This window comes from Asterias rubens, chromosome 19 (genome assembly GCF_902459465.1).
Source record: "Asterias rubens chromosome 19, eAstRub1.3, whole genome shotgun sequence".
Taxonomy (NCBI): domain Eukaryota; kingdom Metazoa; phylum Echinodermata; class Asteroidea; order Forcipulatida; family Asteriidae; genus Asterias; species Asterias rubens.
The window spans coordinates 5,156,571-5,175,785 of NC_047080.1; the positions used below are offsets into that span (position 1 = coordinate 5,156,571).

Consider the following 19,215-nt stretch of genomic DNA (forward strand, 5'->3'; position numbering starts at 1 on the left):
AGTTTTTATTAAGCAAGATTTTGTGTTTAAAGGCAGTGGACACTATTGGTAATTGTCAAAGACTAGCCTTCAAAGTTGGTGTATCTCAACATATGCATAAAATAACAAACCTGTGAAAATTTGAGCTCAATCGGTCATCGAACTTGCGAGATAATATAATGAAAGAGAAAAACACCCATGTCACACGAAGTTGAGACCTCAAGTTCTAAATCTGAGGTTTCGAAATCAAATTCGTGGAAAATTACTTCTTTCTCGAAAGCTATGGCACTTCAGAGGGAGCCGTTTCTCACAATGTTTCATACCATCAACCTCTCCCCATTACTCATCACCAAGAAAGGTTTTATGCTAATAATTATTTTGAGTACATGTAATTACCGATAGTGTCCACTGCCTTTAAAGGTAAATGGTCCCTGCAGTATGCTATCAAGTATTACACACTTTTATGACACTTTCATAACCTTTTGAAGCAATTTTAGAATTAGACTAGCAACTTACTGATAGTCTCTGTGTCGTTGATATACCACGTGATTGTTGGTGACGGGTAGCCCTGAACATCACAGACTAGTTCAAGTCTATCTGTGGATCCAAGCTCAATGTCATTGGGGATGCGTACAAAGCGAGGACCAACTGAAATAAACAACAAATAACAACATTTAGAATAACTAAACATCCATCGCCAGAATATATCTAAAAATATCTACTAAAAATGATTGATTTACCGTGTATGGTGAGCACGACTTCTCGAGTAAGATGTCCGACGACATTAATGGCAGTGCATACATAGCTACCACTATCACTCTCCTATAAAACAACAAGGAGCACAAAAATTAAGAAACAATTCTGCAAAGTTTTCTCCAGAGAGAAGCACTGCCAGCTATGAGAGGGATGGAGCTTCCAATCCCTCTCAAGGCAAACTGACAATACCACAACTGGTGAACACAATATTGACAGCATGAGCACAGCTTTCACGAGAGTGTAACAATTCAAGATTGAAGATATGGGTGTCGTGGCCAAGCGGATTAGAGGACCAAACTCAAGCTCTGGTGTTTCTGTTCAGCAGAGTGTGGCACTTAACCATAAGCTTCTCTCCACCCAGGGGTAAATGGGTACCTATGAGGGCAGAGTTGGTTCTTGTGATTGATTAGCTTAGTCGCTACATATTTGGCAGCACAGGCTGTATACTCCCCAGGGAGCTGAGATGGTTTAAGGAATGATTTAAGGCCCAGTGACCAGAGGAAATAATGTTGAAGCGCCTTGAGCGTCACTGCGTGGCTGACATGAGGGCTATATAAGAAATCACTATTATTATTTATTATTATTATGCAAGATTCAAGATTCAAGAGACACACAATTAGAAATGGACAATGTGTAGAGACAAATGTTAACCAAACCGAATGAAAGCCAATCTGCTAACTCACTGAATACCAATTGTTCTCAATTTGCATAAAATATTTTGTATAAAAAATAAATACAAATTATTTGGCGAGGTGACTGACCTGTACTTGATCAATAACCAGAGATCCATCTGTCTGGACGGCCATTCCATTAGCCGGATTGATTGCTTCTCCATCTTTACTCCATGTTATAGTAGCTGGTGGGTAAGAGTTGACAGTACAGGTCAGACGAGCACGACTACCAATCCTGACTGCGATGTCGTTGGGTTGGCCTCGATCGATTGTAGGAGGAACTGGAAAAAGGAACAAAGTGTCAGAGGAATCAATCAGGGCCCAACTTCATTGCTGCTTAAGTGGAAAATATTGCTTAACAAGTGTCTGCTAAGCAGAAATGAACAGGACACCAGTAACAATTGTACATGTGACATGGTTGTTTAGATGGTAACCTTATTCTGGTAAGCATAATTTTGTTTAAAACCAGTCATAAAAACTGCCAAAAGGACCTCAATGGATTTATGCTCTAATAATTGGCTCTCTTTAGTTATCTTTCGATGAATTATGTAATATCAAATCAAATTTGTATAACAATTGTACAATACAATTTGTATAAAATGTATGATTTAATTTGATCTTTTATTGAGCCATGTACAATTTGTGCCTGCAGTTAATCCAGAGTCTGAATAGTCACATGGTCTGTAAGTATCTCTGTTAACCGTTACCTTGGACTTCTAGTAAGCGTTGAACTTGAGCAATACCACCCCCATTTTTAGCGAAACACACGTATAGTCCCTGGTCTTCCCGACGTACTACCGGTATCTGCAGCGACCCACTGGGTAGGATGTTATGATGGAAGCTGTTACCGGTGATATCTTGGTTGTTATGGAGCCAGCGAACCATGGGAGGCGGGATACCAGTTGCGTCACATTCTAACGTTACTTGTTCTTCCTCTGTAACTGAATACTTCAGGAAGGTGGGGCCACTGATGGTTGGCGTCACTACAAATAAACATAGAACAGTAGAGTTAGCAATCAAGTTCTTGTCTCTTACAACAAAAGTTGCTTTAGCACAAGACACCTCAAGTCATTGAATATTCCTCAGAAACAGAGGTTCCCACAACACTGTTAAACACACCATCTTGAGAACATTCTAATCCCAAACAATCAAAGTGAAATTATCTGATCTAAATTCCAATGATTTTCGATTGAACAAAGACAAAATGTAACTTGTAAACAAGGGTGCTTGCTATGTCAACCAGAAACACCTGGATTATGACCACTACCTTTCCACGAGTTCGGGCTTCTTTTGCATGCACTACCAATCCTAAATACACAGGACCTATGTCTTAATGTCCCATCCCAAAGACCAGGACGGCCAAAGACAAAGCACTCAGGGTATAGTTTCTTGCTCAAGTACACAAGAGCCAAGACCAGGACTCCAACCCACACTCTACAGATTAGAAACACCAGAGCTCGAGTCTGGTGCTCTTAACCGCTCGGCCATGACACGACATGGTTAATACATCAATTATCTATCAACTTAAGTTGAAATTGCCTACCTTCAACCGATAGCTCCACTCTGAGTACATCACTCCCAGCGCGGCTCTGAGCAATGCAGATATAGCGGCCAGCGTGTGAGAGCTGGGTACTGTTAATCATCAACATTCCATTCTCTAAGAAGGTGTATCCCATCTGGGGGGTTAGGATCTGGTTATTCTTCTGCCATGTAATGGTTGGACGAGGATGACCGATGGCTGAACATGGGATGCGGACTGGACGGCCGAGATGGACAGCTATCTTGTCAGGGACTGGCTCAATGGTAGGTGAGACTAGAAGTGAAATCAGAAAGAGAAATATATCTTGATCATATTGGTTAAAGGAAGTGGACACTATTGGTAATTGTCAAAGACTAGCCTTCACAGTTGGTGTATCTCAACATATGCATAAAATAACAACCCTGTGAAAATTTGAGCTCAATCGGTCATCGAAGTTGCGAGATAATAATGAAAGAAAAATCACCCTTGATACACGAAGTTGTGTGCTTTCAGATGGTTGATTTCGAGACCTCAAGTTCTAAATCTGAGGTCTCGAAATCAAATTCGTGGAAAATTACTTCTTTATCGAAAACTATGGCACTTCAGAGGGAGCCGTTTCTCACAATGTTTTATACCATCAACCTCTCCCCATTACTCGTCACCAAGAAAGGTTTTATGCCGATAATTATTTTGAGAAATTACCAGTAGTGTCCACTGCCTTTAAAGACGACTGACTACAATCCCGGCCAAACTGCTTGGGACACCCTCTCTCGACTTCCCACTGACAATCATTCTCTCCCCCCGTCCCCCCGCTCAATGTTGACTGGAACGCAGAAGACCGCGCAATGAGAACCAACATTGAAAGGGTGCAGGGGGGGGGGGGGGCCATCGATATATGGCCGAGATTGTAGGTTTAATCTGAAAGCTCACTGGTTATGAAGTTCAAAACAGTATCAATCTTTCAGAGTATGTTTTCAAACGGTTTCAAAACAATTATGTCTATATGAAAAGAATGTTTAATAAAGTGGAAAATATTTGCTAAAACTCTTACCCAGGACTTCCAGTGTGAATGATTGTGTGTAGTTTCCAGCGATGTTGGAAACGTAACATTCATAGTATCCCATATCGGCAACACTGACTTGTGGGATACGAAGAACTCCAGGAGTAACAAACTCATACCTGAAAGGAACGATGTTAGATTACAATTACTTCTTTTAGTTGCAGGCCTTCAACGTCGATCTTAAAGGGGCCTCTGGCACTTCGTTGGGGAAAATTTGTAATGGAACCTTGCAGAGGGCAACACAGCAAAATCACAGGGCACCACGCCACCCTTGTGGCATTGTTGTACATGTATTAGCCCAATCAGATCCAGCAGTTGTTTCATTACTCAAACTAGCTGCCGAAGTTGTGTGCGATGTCGTCCGGCCAAAGCTCGTTGTTCCTTGTTGGTTTTGAGATGCTGTTGTGTTGTTGAACTCACTCGGGAGGGTTGCATGGGTCTAATTTTGTGTTCCAGTTGCTGTTGGTGCCGTGGTTTTTTTTTTTTTTAGGTCTGTCTATAATTTTGTTTGATGATTTGATACATAATTCTTAGACTGGTTGTAAAACACATTCAACTTCCCTTTCCGTTTATCTCGGCGGAACAGTTTTTTTTTTGAAGGGCTTGATTTAAGTAACAAAAAGTAATTCAAGCAACTTTCATTGCTGTTGTTTTAACTAAATTGCTTTATCATCAATTTTTATTTTCATTTTTCAATCATAAATTTATTTGAACCTATCGTAAGGCATTTCACTGGTACCTTGAACTGGCTGGTGAAATAAACATTCCATTCTTCATCCATCTGATGGTAGGTGGCGGGTAACCATTGCTTTCACAATTCAAGGTGACAGAGCCGCTAGCATCGACTGAGGTTGTGGTTGGACCAGTGGTTGGAGGCTGAGGTGGCACTAAATCAGAAAGGAAATCACGTTTAACAAAATGCAGATATATTCAGCAACAACGGAAGTGTCGTGGCCGAGTGGTTAAGAGCACCGAATTCAAACTCTGGTGTTTCTGATCAGCAGAGTGTTGGTTCGAATCCCCAGTTGTGACACTTGTGTCCTTAAGCAAGACACTTCACCATTGCTTCGTCCTTCGGATGGGACGTAAAGCTATTGGTCCAATGTATTGTGTAACGCACGTAAAAGAACCCAGAGCACTTATCGAAAAGAGAAGGGGTTCGCCCCTGTGTTCCTGGCTGTGGCTGCCAATCTTTCTGTATAACACTAAATGCCTTGAGTACCTTGTTTTGTAGATAAGTGCGCTATATACTTTCTAAGAAAATCTTCCAAATGTTCGTTCAATCCAGATATCAGAGCCAATGTTCTATCAAACTACAAATTAGAATTTATTGTCAATGAAAAGCCCACTCCACATAGTGTCCCTGGTAGTATAAACATGATTTCATGTGTATAGCTGGTTTGTAAATAACCCTTCCAAACTACTCAACTGAATTTGAAATTCTTTTCGTATTCAAAGCAGTTTTGACCTATCCAGCCTATTGAAAAACAATTTAGATTATACCAAGTTCAGTTAGCAATTTATAACTTAAAGGTGCCCAAATGAAAAAAAAATCATAGTAAAGCTGGCAAACTTACTGTGCACTTCCAAATTGAAGAATTTTCTACTCTCTCCAATAATATTGGATGCAATACAATAATAATGACCGTTGTTCCCCAACTGCGCATCTCGAATTTCTAACGTCATGTTGTTATCTCGTAGGATCAAGTTGTGATGTTGAGATCTACGTATAAGCTCGTTGTCTTTAAACCATCGGATGGTGGCAACCGGTATAGCAACTGTCGGGCACTGCAAAAAGACTCGATGGTTCTGGATGACAGTCAGGTTTTGAAGCTCGGAATCAGCAATGACTGGTGGAACTGGAAATTAAAAAATGAATATTGTGACAAAATTATTAACAAGAAAACAACACCTTTTTATGGCGTTACTTTGATAAAATATTGTAGTTAGAGGTTTTTGGAAACGCTTAGTGACAGCAGCCATAAAAGCGCTCAAAATTGTGATGTCCAAAACTGGCATTTCCAGGGCATACCTGGTGGCAATTTGCATCTGAAAGCCTTCCATTAAAACTGCTTAAGAATGTAAGGCCGGGTCCAAACTGGTGGCTACGGCTAAGGCTGCTGCTAAGGGTGTTGCCAAGGGAAGTCTATGCTTCAATGATTGATTATGCAGTGATCAAGCCGCAGTCGTAGCCGCTAATTCAGAAACAGCCCAACATTCAAAACTCATTGGTTTCATAAAAACAAATAGGAGTTCTACACTTACCATTGACTGAAATAACAAAGACTTTGGTTGCATTTCCGATATCACTCGTAGCTAGGCAGGTAAACTGACCAGCGTGAATAACACTGGCTCTGCTTATACTGAGTATTGTTCCTCGACTACGGACACTGACTCCTGGTGTGTTGTGAGTGACCAACTGACCATCTTTGAACCAGCGGATAGTGGGTTGTGGATTGCCGCTGGCATGGCAGGGTAGGTCGATGGTGTCCTCTTGGGTCAGGGTGATCTGGATGGGGTTAAGTTGACCTGACCCAGGGGTAATGCCGTCAATAACTGGTAGAACTGATAAAGGGAGATAGAGAGAGACATTAGGAATATAAATCCGCTCAAAGAAAAAAGTGCATTCATCAAGTCTCCTTGATTTGATATCATTTCCCATTTGATCATTCTAAATCTTTTGAATGGTTTTGGATAATAAAAGCTACAACCCTAGTAAATCTTTACTATTCATGTATTCCAGCAAAGCGTGATCAGGTTGACTCAGTGGTTTCTTTCCCTGCTTTTCACCTCTGAACCCAGGTTCAAATCCCACCTCAGACAGACAGGAGCCTTACATGAAGAGTGGGTTTTCAGTCCCAACCTATTTGCGTCGGTTTCCCCATTGGTTTTTTGTACCCACATCTTAAACTGAACATTTCCTCAAGTTTTCTAATCTCCATACGTTTTTTGGCACTTGCGCTGTTGGGTGTGTAATTTTATGAATGAATAAATAAACATAACACAGAAAAAGTGTTGATTGATGAGGCAAAATTTGGCTGATAAAAGTACTTTTATTGTTATTATATGGAGCTGGCAAACTAATGTATTAAATAAAGGATGAATACATTTTTTTTTTAGTTGAATTTAATTGAATTTGCCCGAAGGACAAAAAAAAATTATTTGAAGAAAAAGAATCAACTGTACCTTGAACCTCAACGTTGAATATCTTGTTAGTTTCCCCAGCTTTGTTATTAGCGCGACACTCATAGCGGCCGACGTCGCTCGTTTGAATGCTAGTAAACGTCAGCACCTGATTGGCCGACTGGGTGAAGTAGTTTGGATCCTGGGTAGGGAGTTGTTCTCCGTTCTTGTACCAGATGATATCGGCTGGAGGGACTGAGTTAACGATCTCACAGAACATGTCAACGCGCTCGTTGAGTTGGACGGTGATGAGGGTTATGGAATCCGCATCTTGGATCTGTGGTTTGACTGTTGTTGAGGAGCAAAGAGAGTAATTTTAAGGTTGGATTACAACATCTTTAAAAGGTAACCTTTTGCTTATAATAATACGTTCAAAGAAGATGATGTAATTTTTCCTGAAATGCTCACTTTCTAGAGAACAAGGGCAAAATTACATACGAGTAAGAATTTAGGAACGGTTGCTTGTGTACTAAACCTTTAGAAAGTTACAAGGCTAGAATTTCAAAGAGCTGTTTTAGTAAAAAATATCCCTTCTGCTAAGCAGAATTCGTTGCCAGCAAAAATATTGAATCATATAATGTGTACTGTTTCAAATTGATTCCTTCAGCGATTTTTTCTTGACAGAAACTTTATTGACATTTTCTGTTTCAAGCAGCCCTTTTTGTTTGAGCTCATTAGGCTAAAAAGTAAAATAACTGTATAGCAAATTTCTTTTTCAAAGCAAAAACAAAAAATTAGTTTGGCACCAGTGCCTGCAATGTTTAACTTTATGGTTAGGTCGGCAGGCAAGCATTTTTTTGCTCAGCAAGATTTGTCTGCGCTTAGCAAAGTTATGAGCTTACTGGCTTTATGATAGAAGTATCCTTACCATGTACAGTAACATCAATGTAGATACTGACATTCCCAACTTCATTGACAGCGACACATTCATACCGTCCGCTATCACTGCCTTGGACGCTATTCAGAATTAGAGTGCCATTATCAAAGACTAGAGTCTCGTAGGTATTCACTGGTACTCCATCCTTCAACCACATGATCTCTGGTGGTGGGATACCGGTGACTTGGCAGTTCAGGAGCACCCTGGAGCCGTACTTGGGAATCTCGGATGTCAGTTGAGGCCTCAGAATGTGAGGGGGCTCTGAAAATAGAAAGAAAAAGCTGATTCCATGTACTCTTTAAAATCACAAAATAAAGTGAAGAATTTTTAAGAAATGCAGCATAAGAAACCATAGTAATACAGTGTAGTAGTTAAAGGGAAGGGACATGATTGGTAATTGTCAAAGACCAGTGTTCTTACTTGGTGTATCCCATCATAAGCATAAAACAGCAAGCCTGTGAAAATTTGGGCTCAATTGGTCATCGAAGTTGCGAGAAAATGATGAAAGAAAAAAACACCCTTGTTGGACGAATTTGTGTGCTTTCAGATAAGAATAAAAGACTTCCAGCTAGAAGTCTTTTACTATTTTAGTGAGAAATTACCTCTTTCTCAAAAACTACGTTACTTCAGAGGGAGTCATTTCCCACAATGTATTATACTATCAACAGCTCTCCAATGCTCGTTACCAAGTCAGTTTTTAAGTTAATATTTGTTTTGAGTAATTACCAAACGTGTACCTTCCCTTTAAGAAATATCTCTCATAAAATGACAAAACAATTTTGTGAATTTCAACAAAATGCAGCGTAAGAAACCTTAGCAATGGTAGGTATGAAATCTTTTCTATATCTTGATTGATAAGGGTGGTCCCCATTCACACTGAGGTTCTATAATTGATGCAAGGAGAGCATTCCGACTTGTGTAGTTTTTTTATAAAGATCTTCCAGGGGTGAGAGAGCCGTTGCTGACAACAAAATCAAAAAGTAGGATCCAAATTTTAGGAGGTATGTCAAAATAGTTGGAAAAAATCACAGCTGATTTTCTTGACCAGGCCGACATAAAAAAGTCTGAATTCAGATTTAAGTCTGAAATGTCCCATCCCTGATCTTCTCTAACCTTGTACTGGCCCCCACGAGCCACCTCTCCGACGAGTGTAACGCTCGTGGGGGACGTAGCGCCGCTGGCCCCCACGAGCCACCTCTCCGACGAGTGTAACGCTCGTGGGGGACGTAGCGCCGCTGGCCCCCATGAGCCACCTCTCCGACGAGTGTAACGCTCGTGGGGGACGGAGCGCCGCTGGCCCCCACGAGCCACCTCTCCGACGAGTGTAACGCTCGTGGGGGACGGAGCGCCGCTGGCCCCCACGAGCCACCTCTCCGACGAGTGTAACGCTCGTGGGGGACGGAGCGCCGCTGGCCCCCACGAGCCACCTCTCCGACGAGCGTAACGCTCGTTGGGGACGGAGCGCCGCTGGTCAAACCAAATGCACATTGTTCTCTCACCATGCAGTGCCTCAAATCCCATAGACATAGTAATGGAAGGTATGAAATATCTGCCATTCCAAGTATTGACTTGTAATACGGGAAGGGTTGTCCCCTTCCACACCATTGGTCTGTTGACCCAATTCACCTGACGTCATCATAAGAAAATCTTGGAACCGCCATACTGGTGGGCAATGCGGACTGTACGTTATTCAGTAAAGTGCGCATTTTAGGCGATACAGCGTTTACACATAAACCTATTGACCACCCAAAATGGTGAGCATGGCACTATCGCCCCGTGTGACGTGCGTGCAAGGGGTCAATTACTGATTCAACAAGAGTGTTCTGACTTGAACCGATTTTGAGAAAGATATCCTCTCTTACCTTGTACTTTCAGAGTGACCTGCCTCGTCTGGAAGCCAGCAACGTTATTAGCCAAGCAGGCATACTGTCCACTGTCTCCAACCCTAGTGCTGTTAATGACCAACGAGCCATCGGACATTACCCTCATGGCTAGACTGTTCTTAGGAATATCTCGGAAGTCCTTCTGCCAGGAGATCTGAGGTGGCGGGAAACCTGAGGCTCGGCAATGGATGATGATGGATTGACCGAGACCGACTGCGATGGTTTCATCTAGAGCATCTTTGATGATGGGTGGAACTGAGGATGAGAAAAAATACACTATAAACACAACCTCTTCAGGAATTTATTCGATTTTGTAAGATGGTACTGTACTCCAGGACCAAAAAATGAATACTAATTACAGGACTAGGCATAGCTGTATTATCTAAGTCACCAAAGACTGGGCTAGACAAAAATCTTACTCAAGTCCAGACAGTTGGGTGTTGACACCAAAGACAGGGTTGAGGTTTCGCGATCATAAACAATAACTGCCTCGGTCAATGGCCAGTGATTAACCAATGACCAATTTAACCGAAACAGTTAATGGGTATGACCCCCAAATACTCACCCCTGGGCTAGGCATAAAGAATGAAGGAAACTCTCAAGTTAAATACCTGGGTTAGGATTTATAAATCTTCTTTAAGTTTCTTTTTGTGGAGGGTTAAAATTATTTATTTTAGCGATAATAAAGTTTTATTTCGAGCATCGAAGAAAAACTCATTTATCCACGGCAAATAGTGATCCGATCCGCTAGGCCTCATTGTCTCCTTGTTTTGGAGACGCACGGTCTGGACTAATCATGATGCGTGTGTTAAAGGTTCTATCAATGCGAAGGACCAATCACAACCGGCGTGTAGGTCGATAACGCTTCGGTAAGCATTGTTGCAGTTCACTCTCTGTCTCGGCAATGGATAGAGAGGGTCAAAATAATTTTTCTCCCCACCCACCTCTCCCATATTATAAAGACACATTTATATCAGCAATTGATAATATCACCCTCGACGATGATACTTTAAAATCTGGATTAAGGTTGTTCTCTGCAAAATAGTTACAATGCTTACCAGTGATTAAATGATATGTGGGGAAAAGGTGGTTTGTAAAAACTGACTTAAATTATGATAAAATATAAATAATTAGCTTGAATTCATAGTCTCTTTCAGGTAGACTCCTATGAGAAACGTTTGGCAGACGCTCGAGCAGGTGATGTATTATGTATACATGTGTACTTATAACAAGAGACAAGAATTAAGGTGTCAGCCATTAAATCTCATGTGCATGCTTGTTTTTATTGCGAGGTCCCTTTGGCTTCACCGGTAATAGACACCGTGTGGTGGAGTCAGTGCTTTGGAGTAGACACTTCCAAACCCGTTTATTGGGATGCAATGTGTATTGTAAGTCCGCGGCGAACTTATTTGAATTGAATAATTCTTAGACTCCTGGTAGACATCAGGAAGTTCCTCAAGTACATGTATTATCACTGGAGGTAAAGAATTGTGTGTAGTGGCATTTTGTCCACTTTTGTTTTAACCTTTTGAGTTGGCTGCCTCCTTTCATTGTTGAAATGTTTCCTGTTGAACGAAAGAATAAAATGAGAGAAATAAATTTTGACCCTGTCCGTGCTAGACAGCGAACAACAAATACTTTGTGTCATGAGCCTTTCATTGTTTGTCCGGGATAATATGTAAAACTTTCAGGAGTGCAGCTTGAGTATCGGGGGAAACAAGACAGAATGGAGGTGTCTAGTGTAATAAAGGTTAGATATTCTTTCACTGATTCAGATTAAGTCTTTGACTTTCCTAAGCCAGCCATAGCCAACAGACCTAGCCAACATTTCAGCCAACTCACCATGGACCTCTAGAATGAAGACGATTGTGACATTCCCAGCAGCATTCTTAGCGTGACATTTATACACTCCACTATTACTCTTCTTCACGTCAGGAATCTCCAGAGTTGGAAAGCCATCGAGCTCCTGACTTGGAATATTTGATGGGAGGAATTCTCCATCTTTCTCCCACGTAATCCAAGGGGTGGGATGGCCCTCTACCGAGCATGGGAGTGAAACTTCAGAATCTTTCTCAGCTGTGACGTGGACGATGGAATCTCCGATGATGATAGGGTGAGCTAATGGCAAGAGAAACAAAATTGTCTTTAAAAATCTTACAAAATTCCGTATCAGGAACTAAATAAATTACATGGGGATGAAATCGGCTGTGAAATATATCACAAGATCTTCCTTAGAAGCGAGAGTTTGTTGGGTGATGGACAATGAATGGTGGACCTTGGATATTCTTCAAAACAATGCAAAAACAAACCAGAGTCTATCAAATTGCTATCCGATATAAACAAATCGTAATTCAAGAAGAAACTGGCCATAAAAAAATTGCAACAATTCACGACACAGGGAATGTAGGTATACTTGTAAGAAATGTCCAAACTTCCAAAATTCCAAAGTCCAATTCCACAAAATGATAACTTGACAATCTGGTTGAACAGATTCACTGCAAGCTAACAATCCAAACTTAACTAAGAGAGGTTTGCAATAGCACCATGTAAACAATCTCTTTTGAGAAGTGTTGGTTCTGAAAACTAAGGTGCTCTGACCGTCTTCTTCACTACTTCATAGCGATTTTTTCACAAAGTGTTTCCGAACACCCCTCTTAGTTATACTTCCACCATGCAAAGTTTCAAATCCTACTTAATAAACACTTACTATGTATTCATCTTGGCTTCACCCAGAAAAATGTCTTAATAAATATTACAATATTTCATATCAGGAAATGAATAAATTTACATTGGGTTGTAATCAGCTGTGAAATGTTTCACTTACTCTGCACATCAACTTCCCACGTCTTAGATGCATTTCCGGCCATATTGAAAGCAAAACACGTATACTCTCCAGCGTCTTCTACTTTAATAGCGTCAATATGGAGTACATCGTTGTCAATAGTAATCCCAACCTCGCTACCCGTCAGTAGCTCTAGACCCTTAAACCACATGATGAGGGGAGGTGGGTAAGCATCGGTGATGAAGCACTGAAGGTCGATGGTCATTAACTCTGAGATTGGGAAGACTGTTGGAGTATTGGAGTCTGGGATCCGTGGTGGGACTGGGAGAGGGAAAAGAAAGGTATCAAGTTTTAATTAGATGATTTCAGGGGTGTCAGTCAGAAGCCATACAACTGTTAACTGCCATGTATAGCCAGGGATCACACCCAAATTAATGATACAACCTGGGAATAAGCAGCCAGGGAATCAAAAGGGGATGAGACTGTTTATTTTTGTTAGCGTTTATTTTGTCCAAGCAATGACTGTGAGCTGAAAGTGACTCAACCAGAAAGAAAACAACAGACAATATATTGAATGTTCTTTTATGTCCCTTATTGAAACCACAGCTTTGGCTATGGCTCTGTCAGCCGTAATGAAATGTGAACTTTCAGTTTGGGACTTCCAACAGGAGGGCCATGCCCTTTAGCCAGAGCCAAAGCTGTGATTTTGAAAGTGGCTGAATAAAGCTCAGTCCATACCTGCAAGTGCGAATGTGAAGCAATGTTGACGTCACAAATTCGCAACGAATAACTCACAGCAGCTCTACTCTGCCCAACTCATTTCAAATTCAACGTCAAATTCGTATCGCAGTCACATTCGCAGGAAGTAAAAACCAGGCTTTAGAGGGACTTACTTGGTACAGTTAGATCCACACTGTTTGACTTGACTCCTACACCGTTATCACCAACACACATATAGCGTCCACTATCCATGGCCTGGACACTACGGATTAGTAGAGATCCGTCCGGAAGCTGGCGGTATTTACCACGATTAACCGAGATGGCAAGGTTATTTTTAAACCAACGGATACGTGGTTTGGGGTTACCGGACATCTTACATGGGATGATGGTATCGCCATAGGCCGAGGAGGTGATGTTCTTTGGCATGTCTGGGTCGGGTACTGGAGGAGCTGTTGAATAATAATAAAACAAAATAATCATAACAATTATGAGTATTTATGTAGCGCCTTTTAACACGATCAAAGCGCTTAATAGAAACCTAGCACTTAAACGAACTAGACAGAAATAGAACAGAGATTAAGTCAAACAGTTATTTTCATATTAGTCAAAGATTTGATTCTTAAAGCGAGAAAAATTCCTTTGGGGAAACTAATCAAATCCACCTGCTTGACAATGTTACACATGACATAACAAGCCTTGAACTTCCCTCTTTGAAGGGCCTCGGCAATTTTGCTTTGCAAGTGGAAGCTCTATAAGGGAAAATGTAAGTTTGAATTGGAACTTCGCCAAGGGGCGTCACAGCAAAAGCACTATGGGCACGGCAGTTGTTGTGGGTTACATTAAGGCCCCGACATTGTTTTCCTGCAGACACAATTTTATACAGAATGTCAAATGTCCTATAGCGACAGAAAAGTATCTTGGCCGCCCTCTAAATGGCCCAGATTGTACCATTTTACTCATCTTTTTGCTGCCACACTCTTATATGTGGGAGTCAAATTCAAAAGACTGTGTCACCTAAAATGCACATTTCACTGTATTTCACATGGGGAAATTGACTCATAAATGGCGGAACCAAGATTATTGCTATGATTGGATTGCTAGGTTCGCAACAACAGGCCAGTAACTATTTGTTGCATTTACACCACAGGTCCTTTTGGTTGGTACACATGTAAGCTACTTCTATTTTCTCATGGTGTATAAAATAAAATTTGGTTCAAAAGATTCTACTTACTATGAACTCTTAGAGTCATCGTAATGGATGCATCTCCTGCTTCATTCTTAGCGATACAACGATACATTCCGGCGTCTTCACCATCCACGCTACTCAATCTTAAAGACCCTTGCACCATTTGCTCAATGTTCTCATCGTCAGCAGGGAGGACCTCCACACCATCCTTCTCCCATGTTACCGTCGGTTTAGGTACTCCGGCCGACTCGCACGGCAAGATCACTGAAGAGCCTTCGATTCTAGTCAAGTAGGTCTGGACTTGGTTGATGGTTGGAGGAACTAAACATACAAAAGAAATTCATCATATGGCTAGGATTTGTCCTATGAGTTTCTAGTTGAATCGATGACTTTTCTTCTTGTTCCGTCCTAGCTCGTTAAGTAGACGTGTCTACTTTGCTTGTTTGTCCTGTTTCGTCCTAGTCTGTACGTTCCATTGTAACTTAAGTTCTGTTCCGAAGTCCACTATGTTGTTGTATACAATGTAAGGCATTTCTAAGCAAGACTTTATCTTTTAAATACATGTATGCCTCCACAATTGCCTCTTTTGTATTGTGTATAATATAAATATTATTCTAAAAGTTCTTTATATATCTTTGTTCAATAAACCTTCTTTACAACTACTTGAACATTTTGCATTATGGAAACAAATATCGAGTTGATTTGAATTGAACACCAAAATGTCACTTTCATGATTTTGTTTCTGCTTAGTTAAAAGGATTGAAGAGAAACTCACCCATCACCCTAACATCAACGATGCGTGTGTCATTCCCAGCGACATTCTTAGCCACACATATATACCGTCCCTCATCGTAGACATAGGCGTAGGGGATCTCCAACGTTCCATAGGGGTAGATCCTATACCGTAGATTCTGGTTGGAGACGGGGTTGTCTTCAAAGCGCCAAGTGATACGTGGAGTTGGGTAGCCGTCGGATTGGCATGGGATCTGTAGAGACTCACCAGCTCGGATTATGATCTCTTCATAGCGAGGATTGTTCAGGACGGGTGGGACTGTTGTAAAAACACAAATGTCATTCTTAAAATCTACAAATTATTGGTAGACCTTTTGAAGTTACTCGAAAGCTGAGGTAAGCACAAAAAATGCTGTGTAAACGACATGGTCACAACTGATGCCCTGCTGTTTTTTTGCTCATTGATCAACCTGCTAAGCAATAATTTGACCTTAGCAACTAACCTCTATCCAAACAAACTCAAATTCATGAAGCAGGCAAGCGAAGAAAACTTGCTAAGCACAGAAATATCTTGGTTGGGAGAAACGGGCAAGATTGCTCAGCAACTTTTTGGCATTTGATCTGGTATGGGGACCCCTCGAAACCTTTTCCTTATTATTCCACAATATTAGTCAAAAATATAGCACTTCTGAATAATAATTTACAACATTACAATACAGAGGGTTTCGGAAGAAAACGGTTTAAAAAGACAATTACAAAAAATGCTACAAGGCAGTTTTCGAAATCTGGACCAGCCAGTGAAAAAGTAGAAACAACTCTACAAAAACAATTATTCAAAATAATATTGCCTAAAATGGGTATGTCTTCAGATGACGCTTAAAAATGTCAATACATGAACGGGTCGGATTCACCGAGGTCAATGAAGACCTACCATTGACCGAGAGTTGTGTGAGCGCATTCATGGTCTTATAATGTATTGTTTGCACTCCTTGAACGGATTGGTTGGGGCAGTGTTGATTGGTCACGGGTGGCTACGGGGGTAGGAAGGCTGGGTGTCTCTTCCAGCCTGTAAGTGTCTATGAGTATCATGTGACCAGTTGGCGTTGTTTTGGCTGGTGCATTTTTTTAGTGTGCGGGTTTTTTGTTGATTTGTATTTCTAACTTCTCATATTTTGGAGTTTATATAGTTTTGATATTGATTGTGTGTACTTGTTTTTGGCTATAGTGGATGTCAAGTTTCTATGTTTTTTAACGTGGACAATAAATAATCTAATCTAATTATTTGGCCTCAGCTATGGCAGCCAATGCAAGGGGGTCTATACCTGAGGTAAATTTAATGTGTGTACCCATGGTAATGCAGTGATAATAGTTATTTTTTTTTAACTTACTGTGGACGTTGACGTGAAAGTGTTTACTGCTGCCCCCAATGTTGTTTGTTGCTACACACTGATACATACCAGCATTGGAATCACGGATGTTGGGTATACTCAACCGAGACCCGTCATTCTGAACCTGGTAGCAGAACAGAAATCACTCCAATCAATTGCAATCATTTCAATCAATCTGAGTCAATCAAACAAACCTGAATCATTCAAATCATTCAAAATCAATCAAATCATTCAAAACAATATGAATCATAGTCTTTAAAGACCCTGGACACTATTGGTGATTGTCATAATCTAATTCTGAGGGCTCGAAATCAAGCATCTGAAATCATAGTCTTTAAAGACCCTGGACACTATTGGTGATTGTCATAATCTAATTCTGAGGGCTCGAAATCAAGCATCTGAAAGCACACAACTTCATGTCACAAAGGTGTTTTTTCTTTCAATATTATCTCGCAACTTTGACGACCAATTGAGCTCAAATTTTCACAGGTTTGTTATTATTTGCATATGTTGAGATACACCAAGTGAGAAGAATGGTCTTTGACAATTACCAAATGTGTCCAGTGCCTTTAAGAAGGAAGAATATCACGCCTGCCTATACTACGCTGTACACTAAAGGCCTAGTTACTGTACCTGTACACCCATATCACCACGGCTGCTAATGACGCTACCATCTCTATACCATTGTATCGTTGCTTCTGGGTGGGCTACCGTTACATTACAATAAAGGAACACATCATCAGATTGACTGGCTGAGATCTGCTTGGGTTGATATACATTGTTTTCTCCATCGATATAAGGTTTCACTGCAATTGAATAGAATACAATTTATTTGTTACAAAAAGGTGTTGTACATTGTAAAAGTTAAAATTTAATCTATTATGATGCTGGAAAAAATGCTAAGAGTTCCAACCAATTGTGTTACCATTTTTTAGAATGCAATGTTTGTAACGTTGTTGGAAACTGTACCATTGGTTGCCTGGTTGCCAACTAACAAAGTTTGGTTCTGATAAAAGTTTACAACTTCATGAAAAAGAGAAGTCGAGAGAGGAAGCTCTAAGTAAAGGAAACTGTGGAAGGCTTCCCCTTCAATCTTGTTCCTTTAAAACCACATTGGATGATATTGTTCAGACAGTAGGAGGGTTGACTGTGCGCAGAGTAGTTGCATTCACCACATGATATCATATTGTAGGCTGGCATGGTTTATCAATCAAAATCACAGTGAATAATAATGGTAAGACAGTAGGAGGGTTGACTGTGCGCAGAGTAGATGCATTCACCACATGATATCATATTGTAGGCTGGCATGGTTTATCAATCAAAATCACAGTGAATAATAATGGTAAGACAGTAGGAGGGTTAACTGTGCGCAGAGTAGATGCATTCACCACATGATATCATATTGTAGGCTGGCATGGTTTATCAATCAAAATCGCAGTGAATAGTAATGGTAAGACAGTAGGAGGGTTGACTGTGCGCAGAGTAGATGCATTCACCACATGATATCATATTGTAGGCTAGCATGGTTTATCAATCAAAATCACAGTGAATAATAATGGTAAGACAGTAGGAGGGTTAACTGTGCGCAGAGTAGATGCATTCACCACATGATATCATATTATAGGCTGGCATGGTTTATCAATCAAAATCGCAGTGAATAGTAATGGTAAGACAGTAGGAGGGTTGACTGTGCGCAGAGTAGATGCATTCACCACATGATATCATATTGTAGGCTAGCATGGTTTATCAATCAAAATCACAGTGAATAATAATGGTAAGACAGTAGGAGGGTTAACTGTGCGCAGAGTAGATGCATTCACCACATGATATCATATTGTAGGCTGGCATGGTTTATCAATCAAAATCGCAGTGAATAGTAATGGTAAAACAGTAGGAAGGTTAACAGTGACTTACTCTGAGTATCCAGATTGACCTGCATAGTATCGTTTCCGACCTCACTCATCGCCCAACACTCGTACTTCCCATCGTCAACCGGTCGAAGATTAGAGATGATCAGAGTCCCGTTCAGCAGAATGGTGTAGCCATGTTCGTACTGATGGATCCGTTTACCGTCCTTAAACCAGTAGATGTCTGGAGTTGGTGTGCCGTATGCTTTACAGTCTATCTTAACCTCACTGTTTAGTCTCCGCTCAAGCCGTAATGGCTGGGTTTGAATGATGACTGGGGGAACTGCAACAGATGTTGAAATGTTCTGAAGTTACTTATTGCTCCAATGAATTTGTTTAACTATGCTGAACAGGCTTTGACAAGTAGCTGGATAGATGTAGATGTACATGTACATGTACATGTAGATTAAATGATACCTAAGGCTCGAGAATACAGGATGATACTTGGGACCATTCATGTAAATACCTCTCCGAACTTGCATCCTTTTTTTAAGAAAAGTAAACAACAAATCAAAACATTCCCACAGAAAAGTATTTGATATATATTTGAACTTAAGATGGTCAAGTATTGA

The 19,215-nt window shown here is 40.7% G+C and overlaps 1 protein-coding gene across 3 annotated transcripts in view; it reads right to left on the reverse strand.

Moving 5' to 3' along the window:
- LOC117303191 (hemicentin-1-like) overlaps positions 1 to 19,215 on the reverse strand; it is a 95,437-nt gene that overhangs the window by 23,110 nt on the left and 53,112 nt on the right. For all 3 annotated transcript variants that reach the window (XM_033787324.1, XM_033787325.1, XM_033787323.1), the window contains exons 25-44: positions 18,651 to 18,926; positions 17,370 to 17,542; positions 16,737 to 16,860; positions 15,392 to 15,667; positions 14,662 to 14,937; positions 13,604 to 13,879; positions 12,753 to 13,031; positions 11,771 to 12,046; positions 9,908 to 10,183; positions 8,037 to 8,306; positions 7,172 to 7,456; positions 6,251 to 6,550; positions 5,563 to 5,844; positions 4,725 to 4,872; positions 3,977 to 4,104; positions 2,950 to 3,219; positions 2,114 to 2,389; positions 1,497 to 1,687; positions 720 to 801; positions 496 to 627 (exon numbers count right to left, since the gene is read on the reverse strand). In XM_033787324.1, coding sequence (XP_033643215.1) covers positions 496 to 627; positions 720 to 801; positions 1,497 to 1,687; positions 2,114 to 2,389; positions 2,950 to 3,219; positions 3,977 to 4,104; positions 4,725 to 4,872; positions 5,563 to 5,844; positions 6,251 to 6,550; positions 7,172 to 7,456; positions 8,037 to 8,306; positions 9,908 to 10,183; positions 11,771 to 12,046; positions 12,753 to 13,031; positions 13,604 to 13,879; positions 14,662 to 14,937; positions 15,392 to 15,667; positions 16,737 to 16,860; positions 17,370 to 17,542; positions 18,651 to 18,926 — 4,596 coding nt within the window. The remainder of the gene's footprint in view (positions 1 to 495; positions 628 to 719; positions 802 to 1,496; positions 1,688 to 2,113; positions 2,390 to 2,949; positions 3,220 to 3,976; positions 4,105 to 4,724; positions 4,873 to 5,562; positions 5,845 to 6,250; positions 6,551 to 7,171; positions 7,457 to 8,036; positions 8,307 to 9,907; positions 10,184 to 11,770; positions 12,047 to 12,752; positions 13,032 to 13,603; positions 13,880 to 14,661; positions 14,938 to 15,391; positions 15,668 to 16,736; positions 16,861 to 17,369; positions 17,543 to 18,650; positions 18,927 to 19,215) is intronic.